The sequence below is a fragment of the Micropterus salmoides genome, unplaced genomic scaffold, assembly GCF_014851395.1.
Source record: "Micropterus salmoides isolate LMB-PRFRI ecotype aquatic unplaced genomic scaffold, ASM1485139v1 Ms_hic_scaffold_1, whole genome shotgun sequence".
NCBI lineage: Eukaryota > Metazoa > Chordata > Actinopteri > Centrarchiformes > Centrarchidae > Micropterus > Micropterus salmoides.
The window spans coordinates 59,698,290-59,723,029 of NW_024040040.1; the positions used below are offsets into that span (position 1 = coordinate 59,698,290).

A 24,740-nucleotide genomic window follows, 5' to 3' on the forward strand; every position below is an offset into this window, starting at 1 on the left:
AGGGTGTAGGCATGCAAGACCTGAAACCTAATACTTTCACTACACATTTAAAGTAAAAATGTATGTGTGTGTAGGTGCGTGTAGATGGTTTAACAGGGAACATTCAGTTTGACCAATACGGGAAGAGAATCAACTACTCAGTGACAATCATGGAACTGAAGAACAACGGACCTGTAAAGGTAAGTCAAGAATCAGTTTGCCATCATGACCACAGCATGTAGCTATGTGGCTAGGTGGAGATATTTGACCTAACTGTGTTTGGTGTCTGTTCTTAGATTGGCTATTGGAATGAGGTGGATAAGATGGTGGTGACAAAGTCAGATCTTTACCCTAACGACACCATGGGAATGGAAAACAAGACCGTCATCGTTACAACTATACTGGTAATTAATAAATGAAGTGATATTGTCACCATGAATATGCAAACATCTACTAATGTAACAGTGACAGTGGAAATGAGCTAAGATACACAAGCTGGTGGGAGGATTTCAGTATAAACAGAGCTCAGACATGAGCAGCTACTAACAGAAAATATATGGCAGGAGAATCACCCTAACAGGTTTTTGTGTGTAAATGCAGGAAGCCCCTATGTGATGCTGAAAAAGAATGCAGAGCTGTTTCAAGACAATGACCGTTACGAAGGTATGTTTATATACAGTATTGTGTGTTTGTTTAATGATAGTCAATATTCTTTTTTATTTCATTTACTTATGTGTTTATTAAAGCCATGAAAAGGTGCTTTGAGTAGCATTGTTATATTTTATGGTTAACTCTATATAGGGTCATAAATAACAACAATGCTAATGCCGCAATTTAATGTAGGACCATCATACAGCTTCAAAACTAATGTGCATCTTCATACAATTCTTGCACACAATACTCAGAAAGAATATGTTCATAATACACTTTTTAAAAATGTATGTCAAAACCATACCCAGTAATTCTTTAGTGGGTACCTGCTGATTATCTATGTGCAATTTTTGAAGTATTCCACATAGGGCTGGATGATATGACCTAAAATCAAAATCACAATTAATTTAACATTTGACCTGAACATTTGTGGAATGTGTGTGTGTGTACATTGTGTGGGTGAGCGAATCTGAGAAAGTGATGGTCAAAATGTCTGTTGTTTCCCGAACTGCCGAGAAATGAAGGTGGTTAGTGCTAGCTAGCATCTCCCTGTGCTTCAAACTCCGGTCTGGAAGCTGAGCAGGACTGGACGGGGCGGAGTCACTTGACTAAACACGCACCTCAACATGAACACAGTGGGGAAATATTAACAGGATTAAAAGAACAAAATAAACGACGTGGTAAAATCACAGTTTTACATTGTCAGTTAGAGGTTCTGAATCTCGGTTTCGATTACTTTTATTTATTCATCCAGCCCTAATTTACACTTCAGTTCCACATTCTGTTGTTATTGTAGGACGTTTGTCTAGCACTGCTGATGTGTCTCTTTGGGTTTTTTTGACTGATGTTAGGTTATTGTGTTGACTTGGCTGCGGAGATTGCAAAGCACTGTGGTATACGCTACCAGCTGAGGATTGTGGGAGATGGCAAATACGGAGCAAGAGATGCAGAAACCAAGATCTGGAATGGTATGGTGGGAGAGCTGGTGTATGGGGTAAGATTTTTGAATATACACACAGTAATATCATGTTTAATGAAAATTCAGTTTTGCTAATGTTCTGAATAGCAGTGAGGGTTGTAGCTTTTGGTTAACCGGACTTTCTCCGTTGGCTAATGCCATGTCCAAGAGAGATTCCACTCCTTTTCACCCTTAAAGAGGTGGTTTTATGCTCATTTTTAGGTACAAAATCCTATTTAGGGGTTCTACCAGAACAGGTTTACATGGTTTAATAAAAAAAAACACCATATTTTTGTCATACTGCACATTGCTGCAGCTCCTCTTTTCACCCTGTGTTGAAGGCTTCGTTTTAGCTATGGAGTGATACATCTTGTCTCTAAATGGTCTTTGTTGGGAGGTGCACATGCGCAGTTCCTGGTTCAGGACTACTAGCCAATCAGAAACAGAGAAGGGTGGGTCAGTGAGAAGACTGTAAACAGCTTCAGTTCAGCTGTAGGCTACATGTTGCCGACCAGCTTGGCAACATTAAACTGGAGCAAGAGTTTCAGAGTGGTGAGTTATTAATCTGTAACAAAAGGATCTTTCATCCATAGAGTTAAAGACATGGTATTATGCTCATTTTCAGGTTCAAAATCTTAATTAGGGGTTGTACCAGAACAGGTTTACATGGTTTAATTTTCAAAAAACACCATATTTTTCTCATACTGCACATTGCTGCAGCTCCACTTTTCACCCTGTGTGTTGTACGCTCCGCTCTTTAGCTACAGAGTGATGCATCTTACTTAAGTAAGGACTACTAGCCAATCAGAAGCAGAGAAGGGCGGGTCGTAAGAAACAAGGTAGTGTGATCCAAATCAAAGCCGCTTCAGACTGCGACTGTAACTGAGCAGATGGTATAAATTACTCACAAGTCCACAACCACACAACATCATTGTTCCACATCTTACCATTAGGACTAAACGTTGAACTGTTGCCGGTGTTCTGACGATCTATGCTGCCTTGCCGAAAAATGCTACCATAGCGCAAATCGATAGACTCGACTCTACTCGCCCTGCTCCGTTTTCCATTGCAGACAGTATCCAGAGATAGTACGTAGCTTGTAGTCATAGCGACGCCACACACAACTGCCGCGACGTAATGTTCAATGCGACACACACACCAGTGATCCACACAGCTTTCTCTTTTTGAAGTTAAAACATTTCAACCTTCCAGCTGTGCTTTCCTCTGCCGTTGTTGCTGCAGCGGTCTGTGTGACGGCGGGAGCAGAGGACTCTGTGAGCGGGCGGCTGGCCGGCCTCATGCGCTCCTCCTGTGGGTCGGCACAGGCTTCCCCCGCAGCCACTTGCGGAGCTCCTCAACTCCCAAAATATTCAAGCACATTTTTGTTCCGCCATCACTTCTTGTAAAACTGTCAATATTGGAAATCTACACAGCTGATTTCTCACCTCAAAACATCTCAGAAGTGGATTTAGTGATGAAATTACATACAAAACTGTAAAATATAAAACTTTCTGTTGCTGGCCTCTGTCTGGTGCACGCAATGATGATGCAGTGAATAGTGATTCTCTCTGACCAATCAGCAGTCTGTCTGTTTTCACGTTACATTTTAGTATCCCTCAGCTCGCTTGGAACCTGGACAGAGGTGAGGTGATACGAAAAAAAGTACCTGGAAGTAGGTACAGGTACAACATTTCTACAATGGAAAACCAAACAAAGGCGAATCGAGCCAAAGGGCCTCCGCTCAGACTAGCTTGGTTTGAGGGCGTGCCTGACCCGCTAGCCGCTTGGCAAGCTTTATGACCTGTTACATGCACAAAAAAGAAAAGCCAAAAAGCAGAATACCACTTCTTTAACAGAGCTCTGTCTCTACATCACAGTAACAACTTTATGTCCACTGACTAGCTAGTGTTTGGAAGGGAGAGGAGAGATGTGTGCTGCAGCTCACTGTTTTTCCACCGGTGTTTTTAAGGGCATATCGGACTAGCTGCTTGGCGAGCGTTATATGACGCGCATTTAGCTTGAAAGCTAATATCAGATAATATTTCAGCAAACCACAAATTATGAGCCTTTTTTTTTTTTTTGGCTGTTTGTAATGTAACTGATGTACCAATGTAACATAGAATTTAAAAAAAGAAAAGTTGTCTAATTTTTCTGGTCTATACTATGTCAGTCTTTATTTTTATGAAACAGTCTAACTTGCATTAGACTAGTCTATGAGCAAATTCACTGTTCACTGTTGATTCTAATTTTTTCTGTTTCTTTTCACTCAATGCAAGGGGCCTAAATGAATATTAAATGAAAGCCATTTTTTTCTTCTGTAAAAGCAAGACTTCAGAGACGTTTCGTTGTCTTTCCTAACAACTGACTGATTCGCGCCAGAGCGTGGATGCCAGAGCTTGTGCATAACAGTCCAGAGCGTAAAGCTAAACACTGACTACTACTCACTAGAATTTATTTACAATAAAAAATTATTTGCTTTCAAGCTGATGTTAAATTAAGTGGAAAAAACTTCAGAGCCGTGTCAGCAGGCCTGCGGTGTAGAGGCGCGGGCCTGTTCAGCACTACTTTCTGCTTTAATTAGGGCCCGAGCGCGAAAGTGCTTTTGCTCAGATTTTTTTTCTCCCCGGGAAACAATTTTTCATGGTCTTAGCATACTCGAATCCTCAGAAAAATTTGCACACACCTCTGGTCTGGTGGGAAAAGTTCTGCGGTGACTGGGGTCGAGCGTGGCCAGAGGGCTCAATAGCGCCACTAAACACACACAATGTTTTGGACAAAGTTTCTTTGATCTTTATGATATTTGGTGTGACTATTGCTGTCATTATAAAAAACACGTTTTGTTTCTCTTAGGAGATTTTGCTCAACAGGAAGTCAGCTATTTTGCACTTCCTGCGTCATTTAAAATTTTTTTTCAAACAGATGTTTGTCAGCTTTAGGATGACAAGGACAAAACTTTGCAGCCACACTTAAACTGATAATGTTTCAATATGATGTCATGTTTGGGATTGGGGGTTGCACTTTGGCTCTAAAGCTCCCCCTAAATAGCCTTCACATGTCGAGGGATGCTCTAAACCTCACGAGACTTGGCACACACGTCAGAAGGTTTGTCTTTTATTAGGTGCATTCGAGATGACTGCGGCTGACTTTCAGTAACTTGATAGTCTAATGTGAGCTGCATGCGACTGCAGGGGTGGGGAATAAAAATGGCGCCGTCAAGTCAGACACAATCTACCTGCTTGAGCTTACTGTGAGCTGAGATCAATGACTGATCTCGCTGCATTTGCAAAGAAAAATGCCGCGAGACCAGGCAAAAGTGTGGTTCCAATGTTGTGCAGCCGGAGAAAAGCAACTGTGGCCGCCGGCGCCTGCAGCCACCTTGCTCCCGCAAGGTTTTAATATCATGTGACATAGAGACCTTTTGCAGTGCCACCTAAAAGTCGGACACAATTTCTAACCAGCCTGCCTTATGTTAAGTCCAGCATGCATCACGTTAAGTCAGTGCTGCGCAGTGCTGCATGACGTCAAACGCAACTATTGTCTTATATGGTTTGGGGGCGCGGTTGTGAAAAATTGGCTCAATGGCGGCCCCTACAAAATTTCAACAAAGCAGCCCCTACCGAACGTACATAAATGTCCATAAATATGCTCCCCATAGCAGGTTGACCACACCCATCTCAAAATTCTGCAGCTATAAGGCCTTAATATGTTGCATTATGAAGCTTGTGAGTTATTGTCAATGCTTTTGCCTTGGTGAGCAATTATTTGTCATGAAACAGGAAGCAGTTTTTTGAGAACTATACCTTAAACCCAACCGGAAGTCAGCCACTTTGAACTGAATAAGTAACTGACACGTCAACCACACAGTCACCAATGCTGTGACATTTGTTTCTTTTTGCCAACAGAGGAAAACAGTTCACATGGTATAAAGAGGTATACCTAACAGCATACAACACTTCCTCCACCTTGTTTACAATCAGGTATTTGTGAGGAATCATCCAAACTTTTTCCAGTCAATATCATTTACAAATGGGTTCCAATATGATATAAGATGTGGAATAGATTTCTTCTGAAACAAGGCACGAATGTTCTTATTATTTTGAGGTTGAGACAAACAGATTTTTCCAACTGGTGATTCAGCCACACTGGGGAGGGAGATGGAAGTAGAAGGTCTGTCCATATTTCTAAAAAGCATTATTGTGCCTGAAGGAATGGTGTCAAGTACAACTGCAAATTCTTTCGACGTCACTGGAATATTGTATGTTAAGAAAAACTCTATAAGAGAAAAGTCGCCCCTCACCATTGAATAGCTCGTTCACCAGCAGAATGTTATTCTGTACCCTATTCTCAAAAAATACCGAGCGATACCGCTGGTTGGTTAGTGTTCCTTGTTGCTGTGACTACAGTCGTTACAGTCGTTAAGACTACCTGTGGCCAAGACTGAACGACCATCGTTGGTATCTTCACCTGAGGCCAATAGGTTACGTTTGTTGAGTTTCCTGGGAAGTGATGAAAGGACAGCATTGTAAGTGGGGGATAAGTGGTGTCGTAGACCCCCCTCCTCTGTTCAATGACGGCTTCTCGACCCGGGTGTAGATGGCTTCCTTGACACCTCTTTCAAACCATCCATCTTCTCTGTCTAAAATGTGCACCTGGTGGTCTTGACCTGAGGAGTTGGCCCTTCTGTGTTGAGCCATGCGTTTGTGTAGTGGTTGTTTAGTCTCCTCAATATACAGTACAGTAGCCAGTCAGTCAGAACTGAAAAAAGTCCTTTGGATGAGGGACGAAACGTCTTCTAGTATCTTCAACCAAGTCCAGTTGCCCTTGATTTTAACCTTTGTTGGATTCTACTTAATGACTGCACAGCTTTTTATTGTGCAGATCCAGTAGTGCAATTCATCATCAGTTATTTGCTATTAGCCATTAGGTGAAAAACCTTTAAATAAACCCAGAAAAGAAAATGCATCCTTATTTCACAGAAAAGTACATTAAGCAACCACAGACCAACAACACATGCATCAATACATTTAGCTCATTTAAGCATCAGCATATAACTTATTTCACAACATACACTATCTCATGCAAACCATGCAATACTTTCCACATGCCCTTTTCCTCTCAAGTCCATAACAAGCTACAGGAAAGAGCCTAGAATCAACTATCAAGCTTTATACTTATCATTGTACCAGCGAAGTGAAAAACCAAGCCAAATATCCAACACAACTCCAAACTGGTTTGACAGCAGCCATAATCTCTGGTAAAAATGTCCGTCACAGCATTTTGCCTCTCCGGACTTTGTAGACATATCAGACCTGCACAGTCTGCACACTGCTGATCACACCGCTGTTGCAGCTTTTAACAGTCTTGTTCTTCCGCGGTATTTGTTTGTATGGCACCTGCTCTATCCCTGAAACAGACGATGCCATGCGTCTTTTTAACACTCAGTCCTACGTCCTATGTTGGTTGGTTCCATTCGATCTCCTCTCTGCATGAATGCACAGCAATATATCACAGTATCATCGGCATAAAATGAAAATTAGCATTTGACACTTTCTGACCCATATTGTTTATATAAATATAAAAGTCAATAAAAGTGGACCTAATACATAGCCCTGTGGAACACCCTTATTGAATGATACAGTATTGGAACATAGACCATAATATCTAATACACTGAGACCTATTGCTAAGGCAGTTTGAGAACCAAACAACTGCTTGCTCTGAAAGTCCTGAGTTAATAAGTCTAAGTTTTAGTTGCAACCAAAATGTAATTTTCCACCTTCATTGTGGCCTGATTGATATGTAGACGACATTTGCATTCCTCAGTTAATCACTCACAAGTCCTTCAAGAATTTTAGCTAATATTGATAAGTTAAATATTGGCCTGTAATTATTTTAAATAGCTGGGTCACCCCCTTTTAATAAAGGGAGAACAAAAGCTGATTTCCATATCCTAGGAATTTCCTTATTTTCCACTGGAAGGTTAAAAAGATATGTAAGAGGCAATGCTACAAAATCAGCTGCCAATTTCAAGAAATAAGGATCAATAAGGTCAGGTCCTGAGGTTTTTCTAGAGTGTAAGGATTTTAGGGCTTGATAACACCGAAAATGGTACAAAATTAAAGACTGATCAATCAATATCCTGGATTGTCAGTACAGGGATTCACAGACACAGAACTAGTAGAGTCAACTATTCAAGATCTCCATTTTTTTTTTTTTTTTTAAACCTGTCCTGCCCAGCAGCCTGGTATAGAGTATGATGAGCTGGATACCATATTGTGCTTTACTTTAACAAGACAGTATTAATATACTCCTCTGTTTTATTATTTATTTAATTATGTATTGATTTGTCACCGGGCCGGACAGGGGGGCAGACATGGGGATGGGGGGGCACAAACAGACAGCACAGAGAAAGGACAACAACACCTGTGAGAGAAGGGGGATGGAAGGTGGGGACAACAGGGAATAGCAGAGGGAAACACCAATTGCAGAAAGCTACGAAACCTGCAATAGAACAGAGAGGGGGGCTTGGGGAGGAGAAAAACAACAAACAAACAAAAAATAATAATAATAGTAAAAGACAACCAGCCAAACAGCAGCAATAAACAGCTGACATAGTAAGACAACTAAGAGAAAAATGAAACACAGCAGAGCCACGAGAGCTGGAATAATAACAATTAATTTAAATAAGTAACTGAAAGAAAAGCATCAGGAATAATTCTACCAGGGACAACCTAAATTTGTTTGTGTCTATGTGTGAGACTGTGTGTGTGTGTGTGTGTGTGTGTGTGTGTGTGTGTGTAAAGGTGTGTGCCCATTTTTTTTCTTAACTGTCTAAATACATGCCAATCAGTTGTAGAGCCTGTTGTCATGTTACGCTCATGAATAGTTTCTGCTAGTTTTGGGGTTTAGATCGCCAGCTCCAATAATTTCGCTATAATTTAGTCTAGATAAAAGTTGCATCAGAGACTGTAACGCATACTCTGGGGAAGATGGAGGTCTGTAAAACAGATATAACAACATATATTATTATGTTATACTGAGGCCCTTAACAATGTCCACATTTACTGCCAGAATTTCCAGTTGTTTGCAGATTGATTCACACAAAACTACCCTGACATGAAAATTTTATTTCACATAAATGGCAGTACCGCCACTTTTCTTTAGTCTGTCAGCTCGATAAACATTGTATTCATCAACATTGTATAATCAATAAAAGAATAATGTATATATAATAATGTATATAATGTATACATCAATGAACAAATCTAGGATATGCTACAGTTTAAATATATTTGTTCAGCTTTGAGTAACATGTCCAGACTGGGGTTTAATCTCTCAACCTTTGGTTCTGAAGAGCAACACCTTAACCACTGGACTATTGCTTTTATTTTTTTTGTGTGCTGAAATCACATTTAATGCTTCCAAACTACCAATAGTAGGTAAGTAAATCCCTTGATGACCAGAAATGCCTGGCATGCAACTGTTTTGCTTGTAAATATTGTTCCTGTGACGTCTTGTCCGCTGTTGCAGAAAATGAAGACACAGAAAGTGACTAATCTCATAAAAGACTTATTTCCATGTAAATAAACTGAATTTCAAAAGACCAACAACACTGCAAGTCAGTGGGAACTGAACATTTTGTTGGCATCATTAAGTTAAAACATGTGCTTTTGAAAATCCTGTAGTGCCATCTACAGGTAAAAGAATGCATAATATGTCACGTACTTGTTTAGCAAACATATGTGTTCAGTTTTGCTCCATTCGGTTAAAATGCAGAGAACAGGATTTCCCAAGAGGCGTGTGGAAAATTAACTCACACTGTCGGTGGAAGTAGGAATGGAATCCACCTCTGACTAAAAAGTGCTGCTATGGAGACTGATGCGTAACCAGTTGAGCTATTTAACCACACTGACAAGCGGCACAATTTGATGTTTTTTTGATATAAAAGTGCATTTGCCTTAAAAAAAAAGTATTTCAGCTGTCATTTTGGTATTTTTAGTAAGTGCTTGAGTAGCTGAGCATAAAAATAGACATCATGTGTCCACACTTAAAGCTGGAAGGAAGATTTTGCAAGGTAAAGAATTGGTGACAGGGGGAGAACTCAGTCTGCATAATTACAGGCATGAATGAGACCTGAGTTACATATCAATTAAGGTTTAGATCTAAAAAACTAAACCTCCACTGAGTAAGATGTTAGGTTTGATTTTCAGAGAGAAAATGCTTTAAGCTACATTTTGATTCCTTTTTTGTGCTTGGACATAAATATGCTTGACTGGCAGCAGTTTAAAAAAAAATTATGGTCTACCAAATACTGTCCTCTACACTCTAGCTGCACATGTGACACACTGATAAAATCTCCAAAAAGCTGTAAAACCCCTCACTTTAGAAGTAATTATCTACTAAACTACATCTTCTTCTGTTTAAAGCTCATATGCAGTCTGTAGTTACACATATGTCTGAGCAGTAAGCTCGTATATCAGAGTAGGGTGGAAGAAAGTTGAGTCTCTACTCCCATAGAAACCCATTCCTTGTAAATGCATAAAAAAAATCAAACATTAGTGTCAGTATCAACAATAAAAGGACAGCAGAAGATAGGTTCCAAAAATGGAGATATATAATAATAATAAAGACTTGTCTATGAAGATTCTCAGTCATCCAGGTCATAGTTATCCAACGAAGGTTAAAATCAAGGGCAACTGGACTTGGTTGAAGATACTGGAAGACGTTTCGTGAAACGTCCAGTTGCCCTTGATTTTAACCTTCGTTGGATAATAATAAAGACAACAACAATAAAAGTGTGAGAGCTACAGCTAATTATTAGATTTGTGCCCATTGAATGTAGGACATCACCAGTGAAAGTATTTTTAAGCGTGGTTATGCCAGCTGCTGAGATTTTCAAAAATTGACATCAACAGAGGAATGGCGCTCTTGAAAAAAACTTAAAACAAATCTGCCTGAAGTTGTTTGGCAAATAAAACAAAGGCTTTTCTTTCACAAATCTGTCTTAGTCCCCTGGCATTTAGAGAAACAATAGATAAAGACAAAGCTTTTAATGAACACAAACGAGAAATGTAGTGAACCAACCAGTGGTCATTTAATTATTTTATGCCAAAAGGAAGAACCCAACTCTCTCTCTTTGTCTCTCCCTAAGAGAAGGTGATATTAGTTATGGGGGCGCTCATCCCAAGATTTGGCCTTTGTGACCTGCACAGACTCAAACGGACACGCTAGCCTTAAAAACTGTTTATTCTGGGAACATGCGACCATTCCCGCCGTAAAGGTGTCACTACGGACACTCTGCAGGAAGACCAAAAGGGCAAGTAACCATGGTAACCGACCTCACCCGGCAAGTTACCCCAAAACGTCAAAGTGGTTGCTCTGTTTAGTTTAATAATCTTTGATAACTTAGTTGCTCTCGCCACTTCAATTTTGAGTTTTATTACCATTTTGTTCTTGTTAGAAACTATGTTGAAAAGAAGGAACCAGAGATTTAAATATGAAGTTATACTGCTGTGCCTTGTGCATAAATGCTTTTCTCTCTTAATGGGGAAATGCTTCACCCTGTTTCACCCAACATCAAAGGGAAAACAAAATGAAGCCCTCAGCTCTGTGGGAACACTTTAAACTGAGTGATGACAATGGCGGTGTGGCAATGATGAGGTTTAAGAACTTTTAGTAGGCTATAAAAAAAGTTAAGGCCAATTTTACATAATAACTTGTTGTTACTTTCCGCTACCGGAAATGGTGTCTGCTCTCCCTGAACCCCAGCCCCCCCAAATGTTTGTTTTCAAATAAATGATATACATACAGACGATGCCTTGAATCAAGATGAAAAACAATGAAGGCAGATGGATTGTGATGAGTCAGCAACATGTGCTCCCAATACAATATAATAACAATGGAAATAAAGAAACAAAGCGCTCTCTCTCTCTCACTGTCTCTCTCACTCACACACACACACAGTGACCGCCGTTCCGTTATCTCTCCCCCTTCAGGTTTCTCCTTCACTCATGTAATTGCTAGAACTTTTTGGGCATTCATTCTTCTGTTGTTCTGTTTCAATCTCTGAAATAAATAGCTGTATCTCGTGAAATTACAGCCTGCCTACTGCTGGCACAACAGTTCAAACAAGATCACTGTAATGCAAAAAATCAAATCAAAGTCAACCCAAAAATGTGCTCTCATGTTTTCTCAGGGAATGTGAGTCCACACATGAGATTTACTTAAGAGATAAGATAAGATCAGCCTTTATTTGTCTCACAGGTGAGAAATTTCAACATTAGTAAGTGGATAGCATGGAATAAAGTAAAGTGGTTAGTGACATAAATATAATATTAACAATATCAAAAATAATAATACTAAAATAAAAAAACAACAATATTTTTAACACACTACAAAACTAATAAAGTAAAGCAGTCTGCAGAGGAAGCAACTTCGCACGTTACGATGTACTGTGACTTGTTTGACAATGCCCTCAGGCTTGACAGAACCTGACACTGCAGAAACTTTAGTGTCACACAGAGAATCAAATTAGCACCTGCGACCTGTGGGTAAAATGTTGGTGGTGGCGGTTGAAATCGTCGGGCTATCCGCCGAGAAAATGCATAACAGAAAGACACATGTAGTTAGCACATTGTGGCGATCGGCACATGCACCGTCAGTCAGCTCAGTGAATATCTGTGACACAGTGTTTCAAACCAAACTCCTCTTTCTGGGATCCAGAAAAGAATATTTTTGTTGAGAGATGTAATCTTGTAGAGATTTGAACTGAGATAAGGACTGGTGGCTGAATTGTGGATTTTGTGTTGAGCGCTTACTGTAATGTTATAATACACTTTGGTGAACTTTGTTTTTCTTGTGGTCTGTAGGTAGGCCTACCTGATGATATTATAAGATACTATTTAATGCCATGACACTCCACTTAACTTTCTCTGAAATTTGATTAGTGTCACATTTACATTTATTCATTTAGCTGACACTTTTATCCAAAGCGACTTACTAATTGCTATTTATGTCAGAGGCCGCACGTCTCTGGAGCAACTAGGGGTTTAGTGTCTTGCTCAGAGACACAATGGTGGATGGGGCACAGTGGGGAATTTAACCTGCGTCTCTGACACCAAAGGTATGTGTCTTATTACATTGTGCCATCACCACCACCCACAGCCCACAGCAACCCATTTTACTCTGTCCCTTTCTAACCTCCTTCCTTCTTATCATGGCTGACATATACAGTAATAATATTGGATTGATCGTTCATCTTGAAATTGGTTGTTAAATACGGTGGGGTATAAATATATTGAACATTTAATGACAACATTAACTTTAAATGATGCCTAAATGAACTGAATGTTATTCCTGAGCTGAATTTGGCAGACAAACACATTTCAGACCCTGGTGTCAGTTATTAAAAAATAGTTGCACAGTGGGAGGGACCTCATGCCACAAAAGTGTCTTGCATGTTTTCTTTCTGCTCTTTGAAACAGTATTTCATTCTGTCTGTCTCTCCAACAGAAAGCAGATATAGCAGTCGCTCCCCTGACGATCACTCTTGTTCGTGAAGAGGTGATAGATTTCTCAAAGCCCTTCATGTCTTTGGGAATCTCCATCATGATCAAAAAGCCACAGAAATCCAAACCAGGAGTCTTCTCTTTTCTGGACCCACTGGCCTATGAAATCTGGATGTGCATTGTCTTTGCCTATATAGGAGTCAGTGTTGTACTCTTTCTGGTAAGTCAATCTGTTTATGTGTATAGTTTTTTTCTTTCAGGTACCATGGCTGTCAGAGGTTCCTTTATGTGGGTGTATTATAGGCATGCATGAATGTTCTGCCTAAAATGTGCTAAGTGTAATTGAAGCCTAAAAATAAGACTAAGATCCCAGTAATGCACACAGCTTGTCCGTGGAGACAGCTGTACTGATTGCCATTGAAGAGTATATGTTCCATCACATGGACATAAAATAGATGAAATCACATTAAAATGGGCCTAAAAAGTTTAGGCCTTGTTCAGACTGCCAGCCCAAATCCGATTTTCCTGCACTTGACAGCGCGATTGTTTGGAGGGTGAAATGACGGATCTCCATTTCTAATACTTCCTAGTTGGAAGCATACATAGGTACTGATGCCTACGTCATTACCAAAGCCACCCATGGAGATAGGTTGGTGATATCTGGACACACAAATCCTATCTGATCACTTGCAAATAACAGCACGGACAGTCTTAAAGATCTGATTTGAGAAACAAATCTGATTGGCCTGCAGCCTGCAACAAAGCCTTAGACAGCTTGTAAGAAGATTGCATCCAGTCCATTAAGTATATGTTTTGATGCAGGTCCATACACAAGACTCCCACATTCTATACTTCATCTAATTAAAGCTACAGTTCTACATTTCAGGAATGGAGTTTCTACTCCTCACTTAAATCCAAGGCATCTGAGCGTATTCATAACGTTTTATACTTATTGTTATGGTCATCCCGTAATAACCTGGAATTACAAGACCAAAATCTCTCCATAAATTGTGTGACAAAGTAATACCTACTCAGGGTCCACTTACTAGCACTTTCAGAGCTTTGTCACCTCTCACAGTCTTCATGATTGTATGGAACTGGCCCAGTTATGATTATGTTATGTATGGCCACATGATAACAGCTGATTGTATATGTGGCTGAGATGATAACACATCTCTGTTCGAAATCTGTGATGTCAGATATGTCATCCCTGATCTCTGGCTGTCCATTGACTCCTAGTCTGCCTTTGGGTAAAGTTAAATACATACATCTGGTACACTTCAAGAACAGAATTAACAGGTTTTGTACTCCTGTAAACTAGAGATGCACTGATCGATTGGCTGGGGACGGGAATAGGCCAGTTTTTAGCTTAATCGGCCACGACCAATGGCCGGGGCCGAGCACCGTCAAATATCCATTTTCTTCCGGGCACATTGCCGTGAGTGAAGAAGATACAAAGGTCACAATTTACACCTGCAGAGAAACACAGAGAGAGAGATGCTATCTTGTATTACTTTAGAAGATGTGGACACTGTGGATATTTTACAAGGACGGACCAGGTAAAGCAACAGTGAACACAGCTGTTGGTGCTGATGTCATTCAATACCAACTTGATCGGTAATTAACAACAAGCCTCCTCCACACTTGGCTCACGTGCTGCTGTGAAAAAGGCGGGTGAAAAAATTCAATACAGGAATTGTCTTTATAAAACTGCTGACAAATAAAGTCAACAGAGCAGACAGATACGGGGGGGAGAGAGAAAGAGAGACAGGTATAGGTGTGTGTGTCTGAATGGAAAAGCAAGGTGAGCAGATTACTGTAGTTTGTGAGTAAACAGTAGAATAAGGTGGAGAATTAATTAAGTAGAATTAAAATGGTGAGATAAGAAATAACCTACTAGAAATAGGGTAATGTACAAAATAATAGACAAAGCTTATGCTGGTGCTGATGGGGATCCCAATAAAGAAAAGTTCCAGAACATTTACTGTCAATTATAGTTCTTAGAAAGAAAGAAAATCGGCCAAAATCAGAATCAGCAGGTCAGACCTTTAAAAAAACAATCGGTAATCAGACCGGCTGGGGGTGAAGGAGAGAGAGAGAGAGAGAGAGAGAGAGGGGAGGGAGGCAGCCTACACAATATACACACAGAGGTACAGACAGTAAAGGTGATGTTGCTATAGACTAAATGAAAAATGGTACAGATATTTATAGTAGTGTTAATGGTAACAGTCATAATGTTAATGATTATAATAAAAATAATAATAATAGGACTAGCAACAACAGTTGTTGTAGCAGAGGGTGTCGAGCAGGAACACGGGGGCAGCAGGTGACCCGCAGCCACAGATCCAGACTCCACAGCTCCAGAGCCAGAAACACGTGCAGGAACTGATAGGAGGAGAGAGGAGAGGGACGAGAAAGCACAAGACTACCAGAAAGGGGAGAAGTTGTGTTAGTAACATGCAAATAATGGGATGAGGTTGCATACAGAGGGAGAGAAAGTAGAGGAGAGTGGAGCTCAGTGCATCATGGGAAATCCCCCGGCAGTCTAGGCCTATAGCAGCATAACTAAGGGATGGTTCAGGACTCGCCTGAGCCAGCCCTAACTATAAGCTTTATCAAAGAGGAAAGTCTTAAGCCTACTCTTAAATGTGGAGATGGTGTCTGCCTCCTGAACCCAAACTGGAACCTTGATAGCTGAACACTCTGTTGAAAAAACAAACATACATTTGGCTAACATACATATTCAGATTCAAATTTTGAAGGTTGTGCCTGAAGCTGGTCATCTATAAAGAGCAGTCTGAAACACCTTGCTGATTCCTCATCCTGCTTGTGTGCATTCTCTGTATGGAAATACACAAATTCATGAAGGTACAGCGCAACAGGGAAAATCAAAGCAATAAATGATAATATTATCTTGTAGGTATCCAGATTCAGCCCCTATGAATGGACTCTAGAGGAGCCAGAAGATGGAGCTTTGCCGCTGACAACTGAATCCACCAATGAGTTTGGGATATTTAACTCCCTTTGGTTCTCTTTGGGTGCTTTTATGCGGCAGGGTTGTGACATCTCGCCAAGGTTTGTATGGCAGTTAAACCATGACTCCTCTCCAGATTCTGTTAGTAAGAATTAATGTATTTCTTATCTTTTTCTGTTACATGTTATTTTACTGTCAGACTGTACTATATTAAAAGTGTGTCAAACCTGATTAATATACTATGAGCATGTTTGGAGACAGAGCTGTTACATGGCATGTAAGAAGAGCACATAACAAGAGCTACATTTCTGACTGTAACATTGCCTTTGACGGGGATAATATAAAACTTTTAATAAAATTATAAAGACACAGAAGTATACCACTCCTGCCATAATGGTGCAATACCAAAAGAGGAAGTTTGTTCCCACAGGTAGTGGTCTACGTTTCACCAAAGACACTCAAAGTGAAACTAGAACCTCTGGGTTGTGCAGGAAGTGAGATAACACACAGATAATTGTAAAAACACAAATTACTAAAAATCCAGCCTATAACCTTACTCAACAGTAAATCCTTCACTATATTTGTCCAGACAGGGATTGTATGATTTTAAAAAGCAGTGTTGTTGATTTAATAAGATGAAATAAATTAGTTACAGAAGCTGGTGAGGACATTGGCTTTCTATTGTCACAGAGACATAATTATTGCTAATAATTACTAATGTCCAAGGAGACCAGAGGATGCTCCCCCCAACATTTTACTGAAACATGGAACAGTTAACAACATTGTCACAAAGGGCACTAGTTATAACTTTTCAAAGGCCTTCAGTCATTCTGCTGAACTCACCACCCTCCCAGCTAGCTCATGAACTTCTCAGGTATTAGACTGTTATAACAGCGTACTTTGGTCTGTTTGTCTATGTGTGTGTGCAGGTCTCTGTCAGGTCGTATAGTGGGGGGGGTGTGGTGGTTTTTCACTCTGATTATTATCTCATCATACACTGCCAACCTGGCTGCCTTCCTGACGGTGGAGAGGATGGTTTCTCCCATCGAGAGTGCTGAAGACCTGGCTAAACAGACAGAGATAGCATATGGAACCCTGGACTCTGGATCCACCAAGGAGTTCTTCAGGGTAAGGACTTCTTCATACACATAGAAGCGTTTGTAGGTTACCACTAATGCATGTGTTAGTAAGGTTGTTCCAGCACTAGTCTCCCAAACAGTTTTGTGGCTCTTCATCATAGATACTGTTAGTGTGTGGAACTCTAATGGAGGGATGAACAGCACTCTTTCAAAATATATTCATTCATTTGGTCATTCGTTTGGATGATGTTGGTGGAGTGCGCTGTCTAACATGTCCTATAGGTCAGAGTTATCCAAGATGCCCATAAAAAATATTTTAAGTTGTGAATCCTACAAGGCAGAGTAAACAATTTATGATTTTTACAAACATCTTTTATCCACTACAGTTAGAATGTGTGTTCTTTACGCTGCTTAACAGTTTATAATTAATAATCATTGATCATCATTTAAAGGCTGCAGTTATGTGTTCCCTGTGCATTCTCTCAGTACACTCCATTGTCAATCTGCACTGAAAAATGCCACATCCACTGTAACTAGCGCAAAATGTCAAACAACCAGCACTAGCTTGCTGCAAAACAAGCACACATATTTGGGCAAACTGACTAAGCCTGTCATAAATGACCATCAAGGGCCCAAAAGTTTGTGTCACTGCTGCTGTTTACGTTCTCCCAGACAGAAATTCCAAAAATGCATTGCAGAATGTACGGGGTGTATAGAGTGTGTGTCACCTATGTGTATATCAATAACTGTAGCTATATATTGTTTTTATTATATTTTATTATGTTATCATATTTTCAAATACAATTAGTTAAACGTTAAGTTCTGTGTTTGTAGCATGATCTACAAACTTTCATTTAGTTGTGTTGGATAATGAGAAATAAACTAACTTGATTCCTGAAGGCTGTATGTATGGAAATATATATATATATATATATATATATATATATATATATATATATATATATATATATATATATATATATATATATATATAATATATATATATATATATATATATATATAGTGTATATATATATATATATATATATAGTGTATATATATATAGTGTATATATATATATAGAGTATGATGACCTGGATACCATATTGTGCCAGACAGATTTTACTTTAACAAGACAGTATTAATATACTCCTTTGTGTGTTTTATTATTTATTTAATTATGTATTGATTTGTCACCGAGCCGGACAGGAGGGGCAGACACGGGGATGAGGGGGCACAAACAGACAGCACAGAGAAAGGACAATACCTGCAAGAGAAGGGGGATGGAAGGTGGGGACAACAGGGAATAGCAGAGGGAAACACCAATTGCAGAAAGCAACGAAACCTGCAATAGAACAGAGAGGGGGGCTTGGGGAGGAGAAAAACAACAACAACAAACAAAACAAACAATAAAAATAATAATAATGGTAAAAGACAACCAGCCGAACAGCAGACATAGTAAGACAACTAAGAGAAAAATGAAAACAAGAAACAGTCCAGCACATTAAATAAGCAACACAGCACAGCCACGAGAGCTGGAATAATAACAATTAATTTAAATAAGTAACTGAAAGAAAAGCATCAGGAATAATTCTACCAGGGACAACCTACTTCTTTGTATCCATGTGTGAGACTGTGTGTGTCTGTGTGAGTGTGGGTGAATGTGTCTGTATGTGTGTGTGTGTGTACATGTGTGTGCGCATAAGCCTGTTAAAGAATGTAGTTGTTAGTGAGAGTGGGACACCACGACTGTGCCACACCTACCCCAGCAACAGGCAGGCAAGAACCCCAGTAGCTAATAGGGGTGGGAGAAAGAAAAAGAATGTGTGGTGTCTGAACGATAATGCTGCGATGATGTGTTGAGAAGAAATCCGCTTGACACTGTTCTTGATTATAAAAGTTTATTACGTCAAGGAGTTCAGCATCAATTACAAGCTCTGCAGCAGCTTGGAGAGTGACCCAGCCCGATGGCCACTCTGTCTCTCTGTACATCGAACACAGCTTATATAGGACATGTTTAGGTCTCTGCTAAAAACCATATAAGGGCACAGTCCCTTCATACACACTAACCTCTACTCCCCCTACCACTGGGTCAGAGGTCAAATTTCATAGAAGGGTTCACTCTTTGCACACCCATCAATCATTACTTCCCCTTAAGGGTTCACTGTGCCTCTCTCCAGCTCTGAGTCAGGGGTCAAGTTCTATAGGAGGGTTCACTGTCCCCATAAGGGTTCACTGTCCCCAGCTACAGAGCATTATGTTAAACTGTAATGGTCAAATGCACATATGTTATACACCACATATTCCCCCCTACGAGACTTAATTGAGTCTCGAAAAACAAAAAGAGATAAATTTCTCCAACACATACTTCTTGCATATTATTTTTAACAACATATCAACTTTATGGAGTGTGAGAACGAAAAACCCGTCCGGCAGCCTTCATTCCAAATTCCCTCTAAGACAATCTAGACAGGAAAATTTTCTCACGGCCCCTCTGCCTTAGGCGGCCACGCATGGTACTCCAGTCCAATTAATAAACGACATCTTTATCAGTCAATACAGAAATATGGTTTAGCCAATACATGTGAAAACCTCAGGAAATTAAACAAATCAAAACAATGTCCGAATTCAGGCTGGTCAACCCATCGGACCCTCCAACGGACCTTTCCCTGCCTAGACCCTATATCCCTAAGCATCAAGAAAAAGAAAAAACCTGAGGTCCCCAAATATTAACTCCCTAAGTGAAAGTACAAGTCTTTACACAGTTAACACAAAAAGAATATAATTGTTAATTAAGTATTATTCATTCACATATGTATTCATATCTATATCAAAGTAGACATAGGAAAGTATTCCACTGCAGCTCCTCAGCAGTGTCGATGCAATCCAGACGTTTCCACACCGTCCTTGTCCAGAGTCCATTCATACTGTCCTTGTTTGAGTATTTAATCCCCATCTGTACATCCCCTATACTCTGGAAGAAAAGAAAACACCAACCAGTATCTTGTTGCAAATAACACATGAAAATTAAAACCTCAATACATGAAAATACAAAGTAACATTAAATGGATATCTTTCCATCATTAATTCATCTGGTTCCCTTCATCATCTCCATCTGAATCAGCCATAGTTAACAAAGGCATCTGAGTGTTCTCCCCAGGCATTATCACTCCAACCCATCTCAATATCATAGCTTTCGCAAAAGTCAATAGCACCGTACAAAAGCAAAACATCAAACACAGCGCTACAAAGGCTGCTACCAAAATCTGAACCACCTCTGCTCCCACTGGTCCTAACTGATTTTGTAGCCAAGTATTTGCTGACCATCCAGCTCCCTCAGATTGACCAAACGCATCCCTTATACTCTTTAATGCATCTATAACACTAGTGATATTATCAGAACTATCTGGGATCAAAGTATAACAACCGTCTCCCGTCAAGTTCATAGCCACACACAAACCTCCTTGTTTGGCTAAAATATAGTCAAGAGCCATGTCATGTTTCAACAATGTCAGTCTGTGACTTCTTTGAGTATTTGACAGAAGATTAAACCCTCGTATAGTTTCATTTGCAAAACCCCATTAATTTTTTCACACACCCCTTGACTTTGTGGGTGATAAACTGCTCCAAGACGTTGTTTGATTCCCAATTTTTGCTAAATCAATTTCACTGTTTTATCCACAAACTCTTTCCCATTATCTGATGATATTCGATCTGGAAGTCCCCACCTGCTTATGACTTCTCTACACAAAAACTTGGCAACCGATTGAGCGTCTTTCCGCTTGGTTGGACAGGCCTCCGGCCATCGTGAAAATCTATCCACAACCACTAGCATGTATCTTTTCCCTTCAACTGGTTTTATCATATCGACAAAGTCAACAACTAACTCACGCATAGGACCCCTTGGGGTGGGAATGTAACCCCTGCGGACATTATTTTTCAGACAGATTGTACACCTGCCTATGACATAATCAATCTGTTCAAGCAAATATGGTGCCCAAAAACCATACTCCTTTGTGATTTTTCTCCTAACCTCCCCCCTGGCAACATGAGCTAACCCATGTGCTTCCTGAATCATCAAACCTAACAGGTCCAGAGGTGCTACTATCAGTCCCTCGTGATTTCTCCAAAGACCCGTAGAATCCTTAACAGCACCTCGGTCTAGCCACAACTGTTTATCAATCATAGAGCAGCTTCCTGCATCAAAATCACTTCCTTAAGCGTAATTCTGTCTTCCAAGTCCACCCCATGAGTGACCAAAAACCTTGCCCAATTTGTCAGCTCCTGTGACAGCTTTTGCAGCTTCATCAGCAGCTTTGTTCCCTTGTGTCACTCTTGACGCATCTGTTTTATGAGCTGCACACTTAGCTATCGCTATCTCTTTAGGCCTCATCATAGCATGCAACAGTTTTATTATTTGTGCGTGATGTTGTATCGGAGAACCATCCGTTCTCTTAAACCCCCGACCTTTCCACACTGCTCCAAACAAATGACATACATTATGTGCATATGCCGAATCAGTATATATTGTCACTCGCTGCCCGTCAGCTAACAAACACGCTTCTGTTAGCCCCACAAGTTCTGCAAGCTGTGCAGACGCAGGCTGTGGTATTACTTCAGCTTTTTCAACAACAAATCCCGTTCCTTGAGCTTTTACTACTGCATAGCCAGCACACAATTTATCTCCCACACGATAACAAGACCCATCAGTCCAATACTCCAGGTCTGCCTCACGTAGTGGAAGGGCTTGCAAGTCTGATCTAAGCCTTGAGTATTTCTCTGCCTCTTGAACACATCATGTGGCTCACCATCCTCTGACGTTGGCAAATTCTCGGCTGGATTTACCGTATCACACCTTACCAGGGTGACATCCTCCTGCTCTAAGAGCCTATGATAGTCTCTAAGCCTTGGCATAGTCAATGTGTATTTTCCCCTAGTTCAGTAGATTCCTGAGACTATGATGGGTAAGAATTGTCACTGGGTAACCCCTCGTAACAGATGATGCTTTGTCATACATTAAATAAACTCCAACCATTGCTCTGTAGCACAGTGGTAGCCCTAATTCCACTTCTGAATATGCAGTCGAATAATAGGAAATAGGTTGAGGATTCGACCCTGTACCCGTCGGCTGACAAAGGACTGCACATGCATATTTACCTCCAGTGGAATAGACACATACAACAAGAAATTCTTAGAGTAATCTGGTAGTGTGAGCGCTGGCGCCTCCTGTAACCTCTGTTTGATTGTTTCAAATGCCACAAGGCCTTCCTGTGTCCAGGACAGATTGCTGTGAAGTTGAGCGTTCCCAGTATCCTTAACCATAGCTCTCAAAGGTCCCGTCAAACTAGAATAATCCTCAACCCATGCTGAAGAATAACCAGCAATACCAAGAAACGTCAACATTCTCTGACAGTTCTGGGCTTTGGAGCCTCCAATAGCCTCCAATTGACAATCAGAAATGCTTCTGTGTCCATGCGTTATTGTCTGACCCAAATATACAACCTTCTCCTGGCAATATTGCAACTTCTTTTGTGAGGCCTTATGCCCCTTTTCTGCCAATATTTGTAGCAATTTTTGAGTCTTTGTGACATGTTTCTTCATCTTGTGAACAGATCATAATATCGTCGACATATTGAATCACAGTACTCTGCAATATCTGATCTATCCCTACCAAATCATCTTTCAATACTTTGTTAAAAATATGAGGACTGTGTTTAAATCCTTCAATCTCTCATACTCATAAAACTGTCCTTTATATGTGAATCCAAATAAACCCTGACTCTCTACACTAAGAGGAACACTAAAAAATGCACCACACAAATCTAACACCGTGAAATGTGTTGCATCAGGAGGATTTGGGCTAACAAAGTATGTGGATCCGGAACTTCTGCTGGAAAATCAGTTACCACTTCATTTACTGCTCTCAAATCATGAACCATACGATAAGTCTCATCAGGTTTCTTCACAGGCAACAAAGGCGTGTTACTCTGAGGATTTGTTGTCTTCTTCAAAACACCTGCTTTCAAAAGTCCCTCAATTTGTGGTTCGATTCCTTGAATTGCTTCATCCTTCAATGGATACTGATACTTCCAAGGAGGTCTAGCTCCTGGTCGAAGTTCTACTTTCACTGGTTGGCTGACTTCACAAGTCCAATATCGGTACTGTGTTGAGACCACAAACATTCTGGAACTTCTCGCAACATCTCCTCTTTCATAGAATCCGAGTCCATCTTGGCACTACAAATAGATTCATGTGTCATCCGTACAGCTTGTGGCTGTCCCTGTCCTTTAGCTGAAATCATGATTTTGACAAATCGCTGATCTGTACTCCTCCAAATTGCCAAATTCTCTTTCATCGGTACAAAAACAGCTTCCTCTGCTTCTGTCATCATTTCCCCTATGTGTTTCTGCTCATAGTCTTCAGAAACCAACAAAGTCACATGTGGCACACTCTTCTCAATTTTGAATTCTTTCTCCAGATAATCATCAGTGTTTACCTTCATAGCTGCTCCTTGTGGTCCCAAAATTATGCAACTTGAGCTTAGTTGAATTCCCTTTGGTTGATGAGCCAACCATTCCTCTGGGTTTGATTGGGCAGCATTCTTGAAATACTTGAGCGTACAATGGAATGGATATTCTGGAAGTTTCGCATCTGGCATGTTCGCCACAATGAATTTCTCCCATATCTTAGCCGGCTCCAAGAAATCTGCACTGAGATTTCCAATCCAGAATACTGCAGAGGACTCCATCTCTGTTGTCATCAATAGTTGGTGGACCATTTCTTTTGGCACTTCTATCAGACAGCCATCTGGTGTACATTTTATTGTGCAGTTCAATCTACACAAAGCATCTCTTCCCAGTAGAGCAATAGGTGTATGTTCTGATACCAATATGGGTATTGTAGTTTTCTGATTTTTATAGCAGAGCTCAATTGGTTCCGTGAGAGGAATCAGCTGCTTCACTCCCTCAAACCCCCTTGTCCGAATCAGTTGATTGGACATAGGAAGATGTGTACCTTCAGGCCGAACACAGGTGAAAGCCGCTCCGCCATCCGCCATTACTTCCATGGTCGGTTACTCAATTGTTGGATCTCTTTCCGGCCCTGATGCTACCAGCTGACACCCCCCTTTCGGATTTTCTGGGCACCTCTAGAATCCTGGCTCTGGGCCCCTGTGAGGGTTCACCAGTCCTCCAAGCGACCTTGACTGGCCCCTGAATCCTCCTCTGAAATTTCCTCCTCTGAAATTTCCTCCTCTGAAATTTCCTCCTGAGCTATTGCACTCACGGGCAAAGTGACCAACCTGTCCACAATTGTAACACACTTCTGGAGATTGCTGAAAGTATGGATTAAATCCTCCTCTTCTTGGCTTCCTCGTCCTCTTCCTCTCCAATTCTGCATCTGTCCATAAACTGGCTGTGGATATGAAACAACTGGGACCACTAGTGGTGGTTGGGGCAATTGCGGTTGTTCCTGGCTTGACTGAAGCTGTGGTGGTGATTGTTGCTTTGGTAAACACTGCTCCTCATAACCAAAGCCTGTTTCTTCTCCTTCTTCTTATTTTCCCCAGTTGTATTTGATTGAGTTTCCTGAGAG

At 40.5% G+C, this 24,740-nt stretch overlaps 1 protein-coding gene across 1 annotated transcript in view; it reads left to right on the forward strand.

Moving 5' to 3' along the window:
* Window positions 1-17,378, forward strand: part of LOC119889105 (glutamate receptor 2-like) — an 18,136-nt gene extending 758 nt beyond the window's left edge. The window contains exons 2-8 of the mRNA XM_038700000.1: window positions 75-179; window positions 276-383; window positions 543-642; window positions 1,482-1,624; window positions 13,099-13,314; window positions 16,015-16,169; window positions 16,998-17,378. Coding sequence (XP_038555928.1) covers window positions 75-179; window positions 276-383; window positions 543-642; window positions 1,482-1,624; window positions 13,099-13,314; window positions 16,015-16,169; window positions 16,998-17,220 — 1,050 coding nt within the window. The 3' untranslated portion in view covers window positions 17,221-17,378. The remainder of the gene's footprint in view (window positions 1-74; window positions 180-275; window positions 384-542; window positions 643-1,481; window positions 1,625-13,098; window positions 13,315-16,014; window positions 16,170-16,997) is intronic.
* The last annotated feature ends 7,362 nt before the right edge of the window (window positions 17,379-24,740 follow it).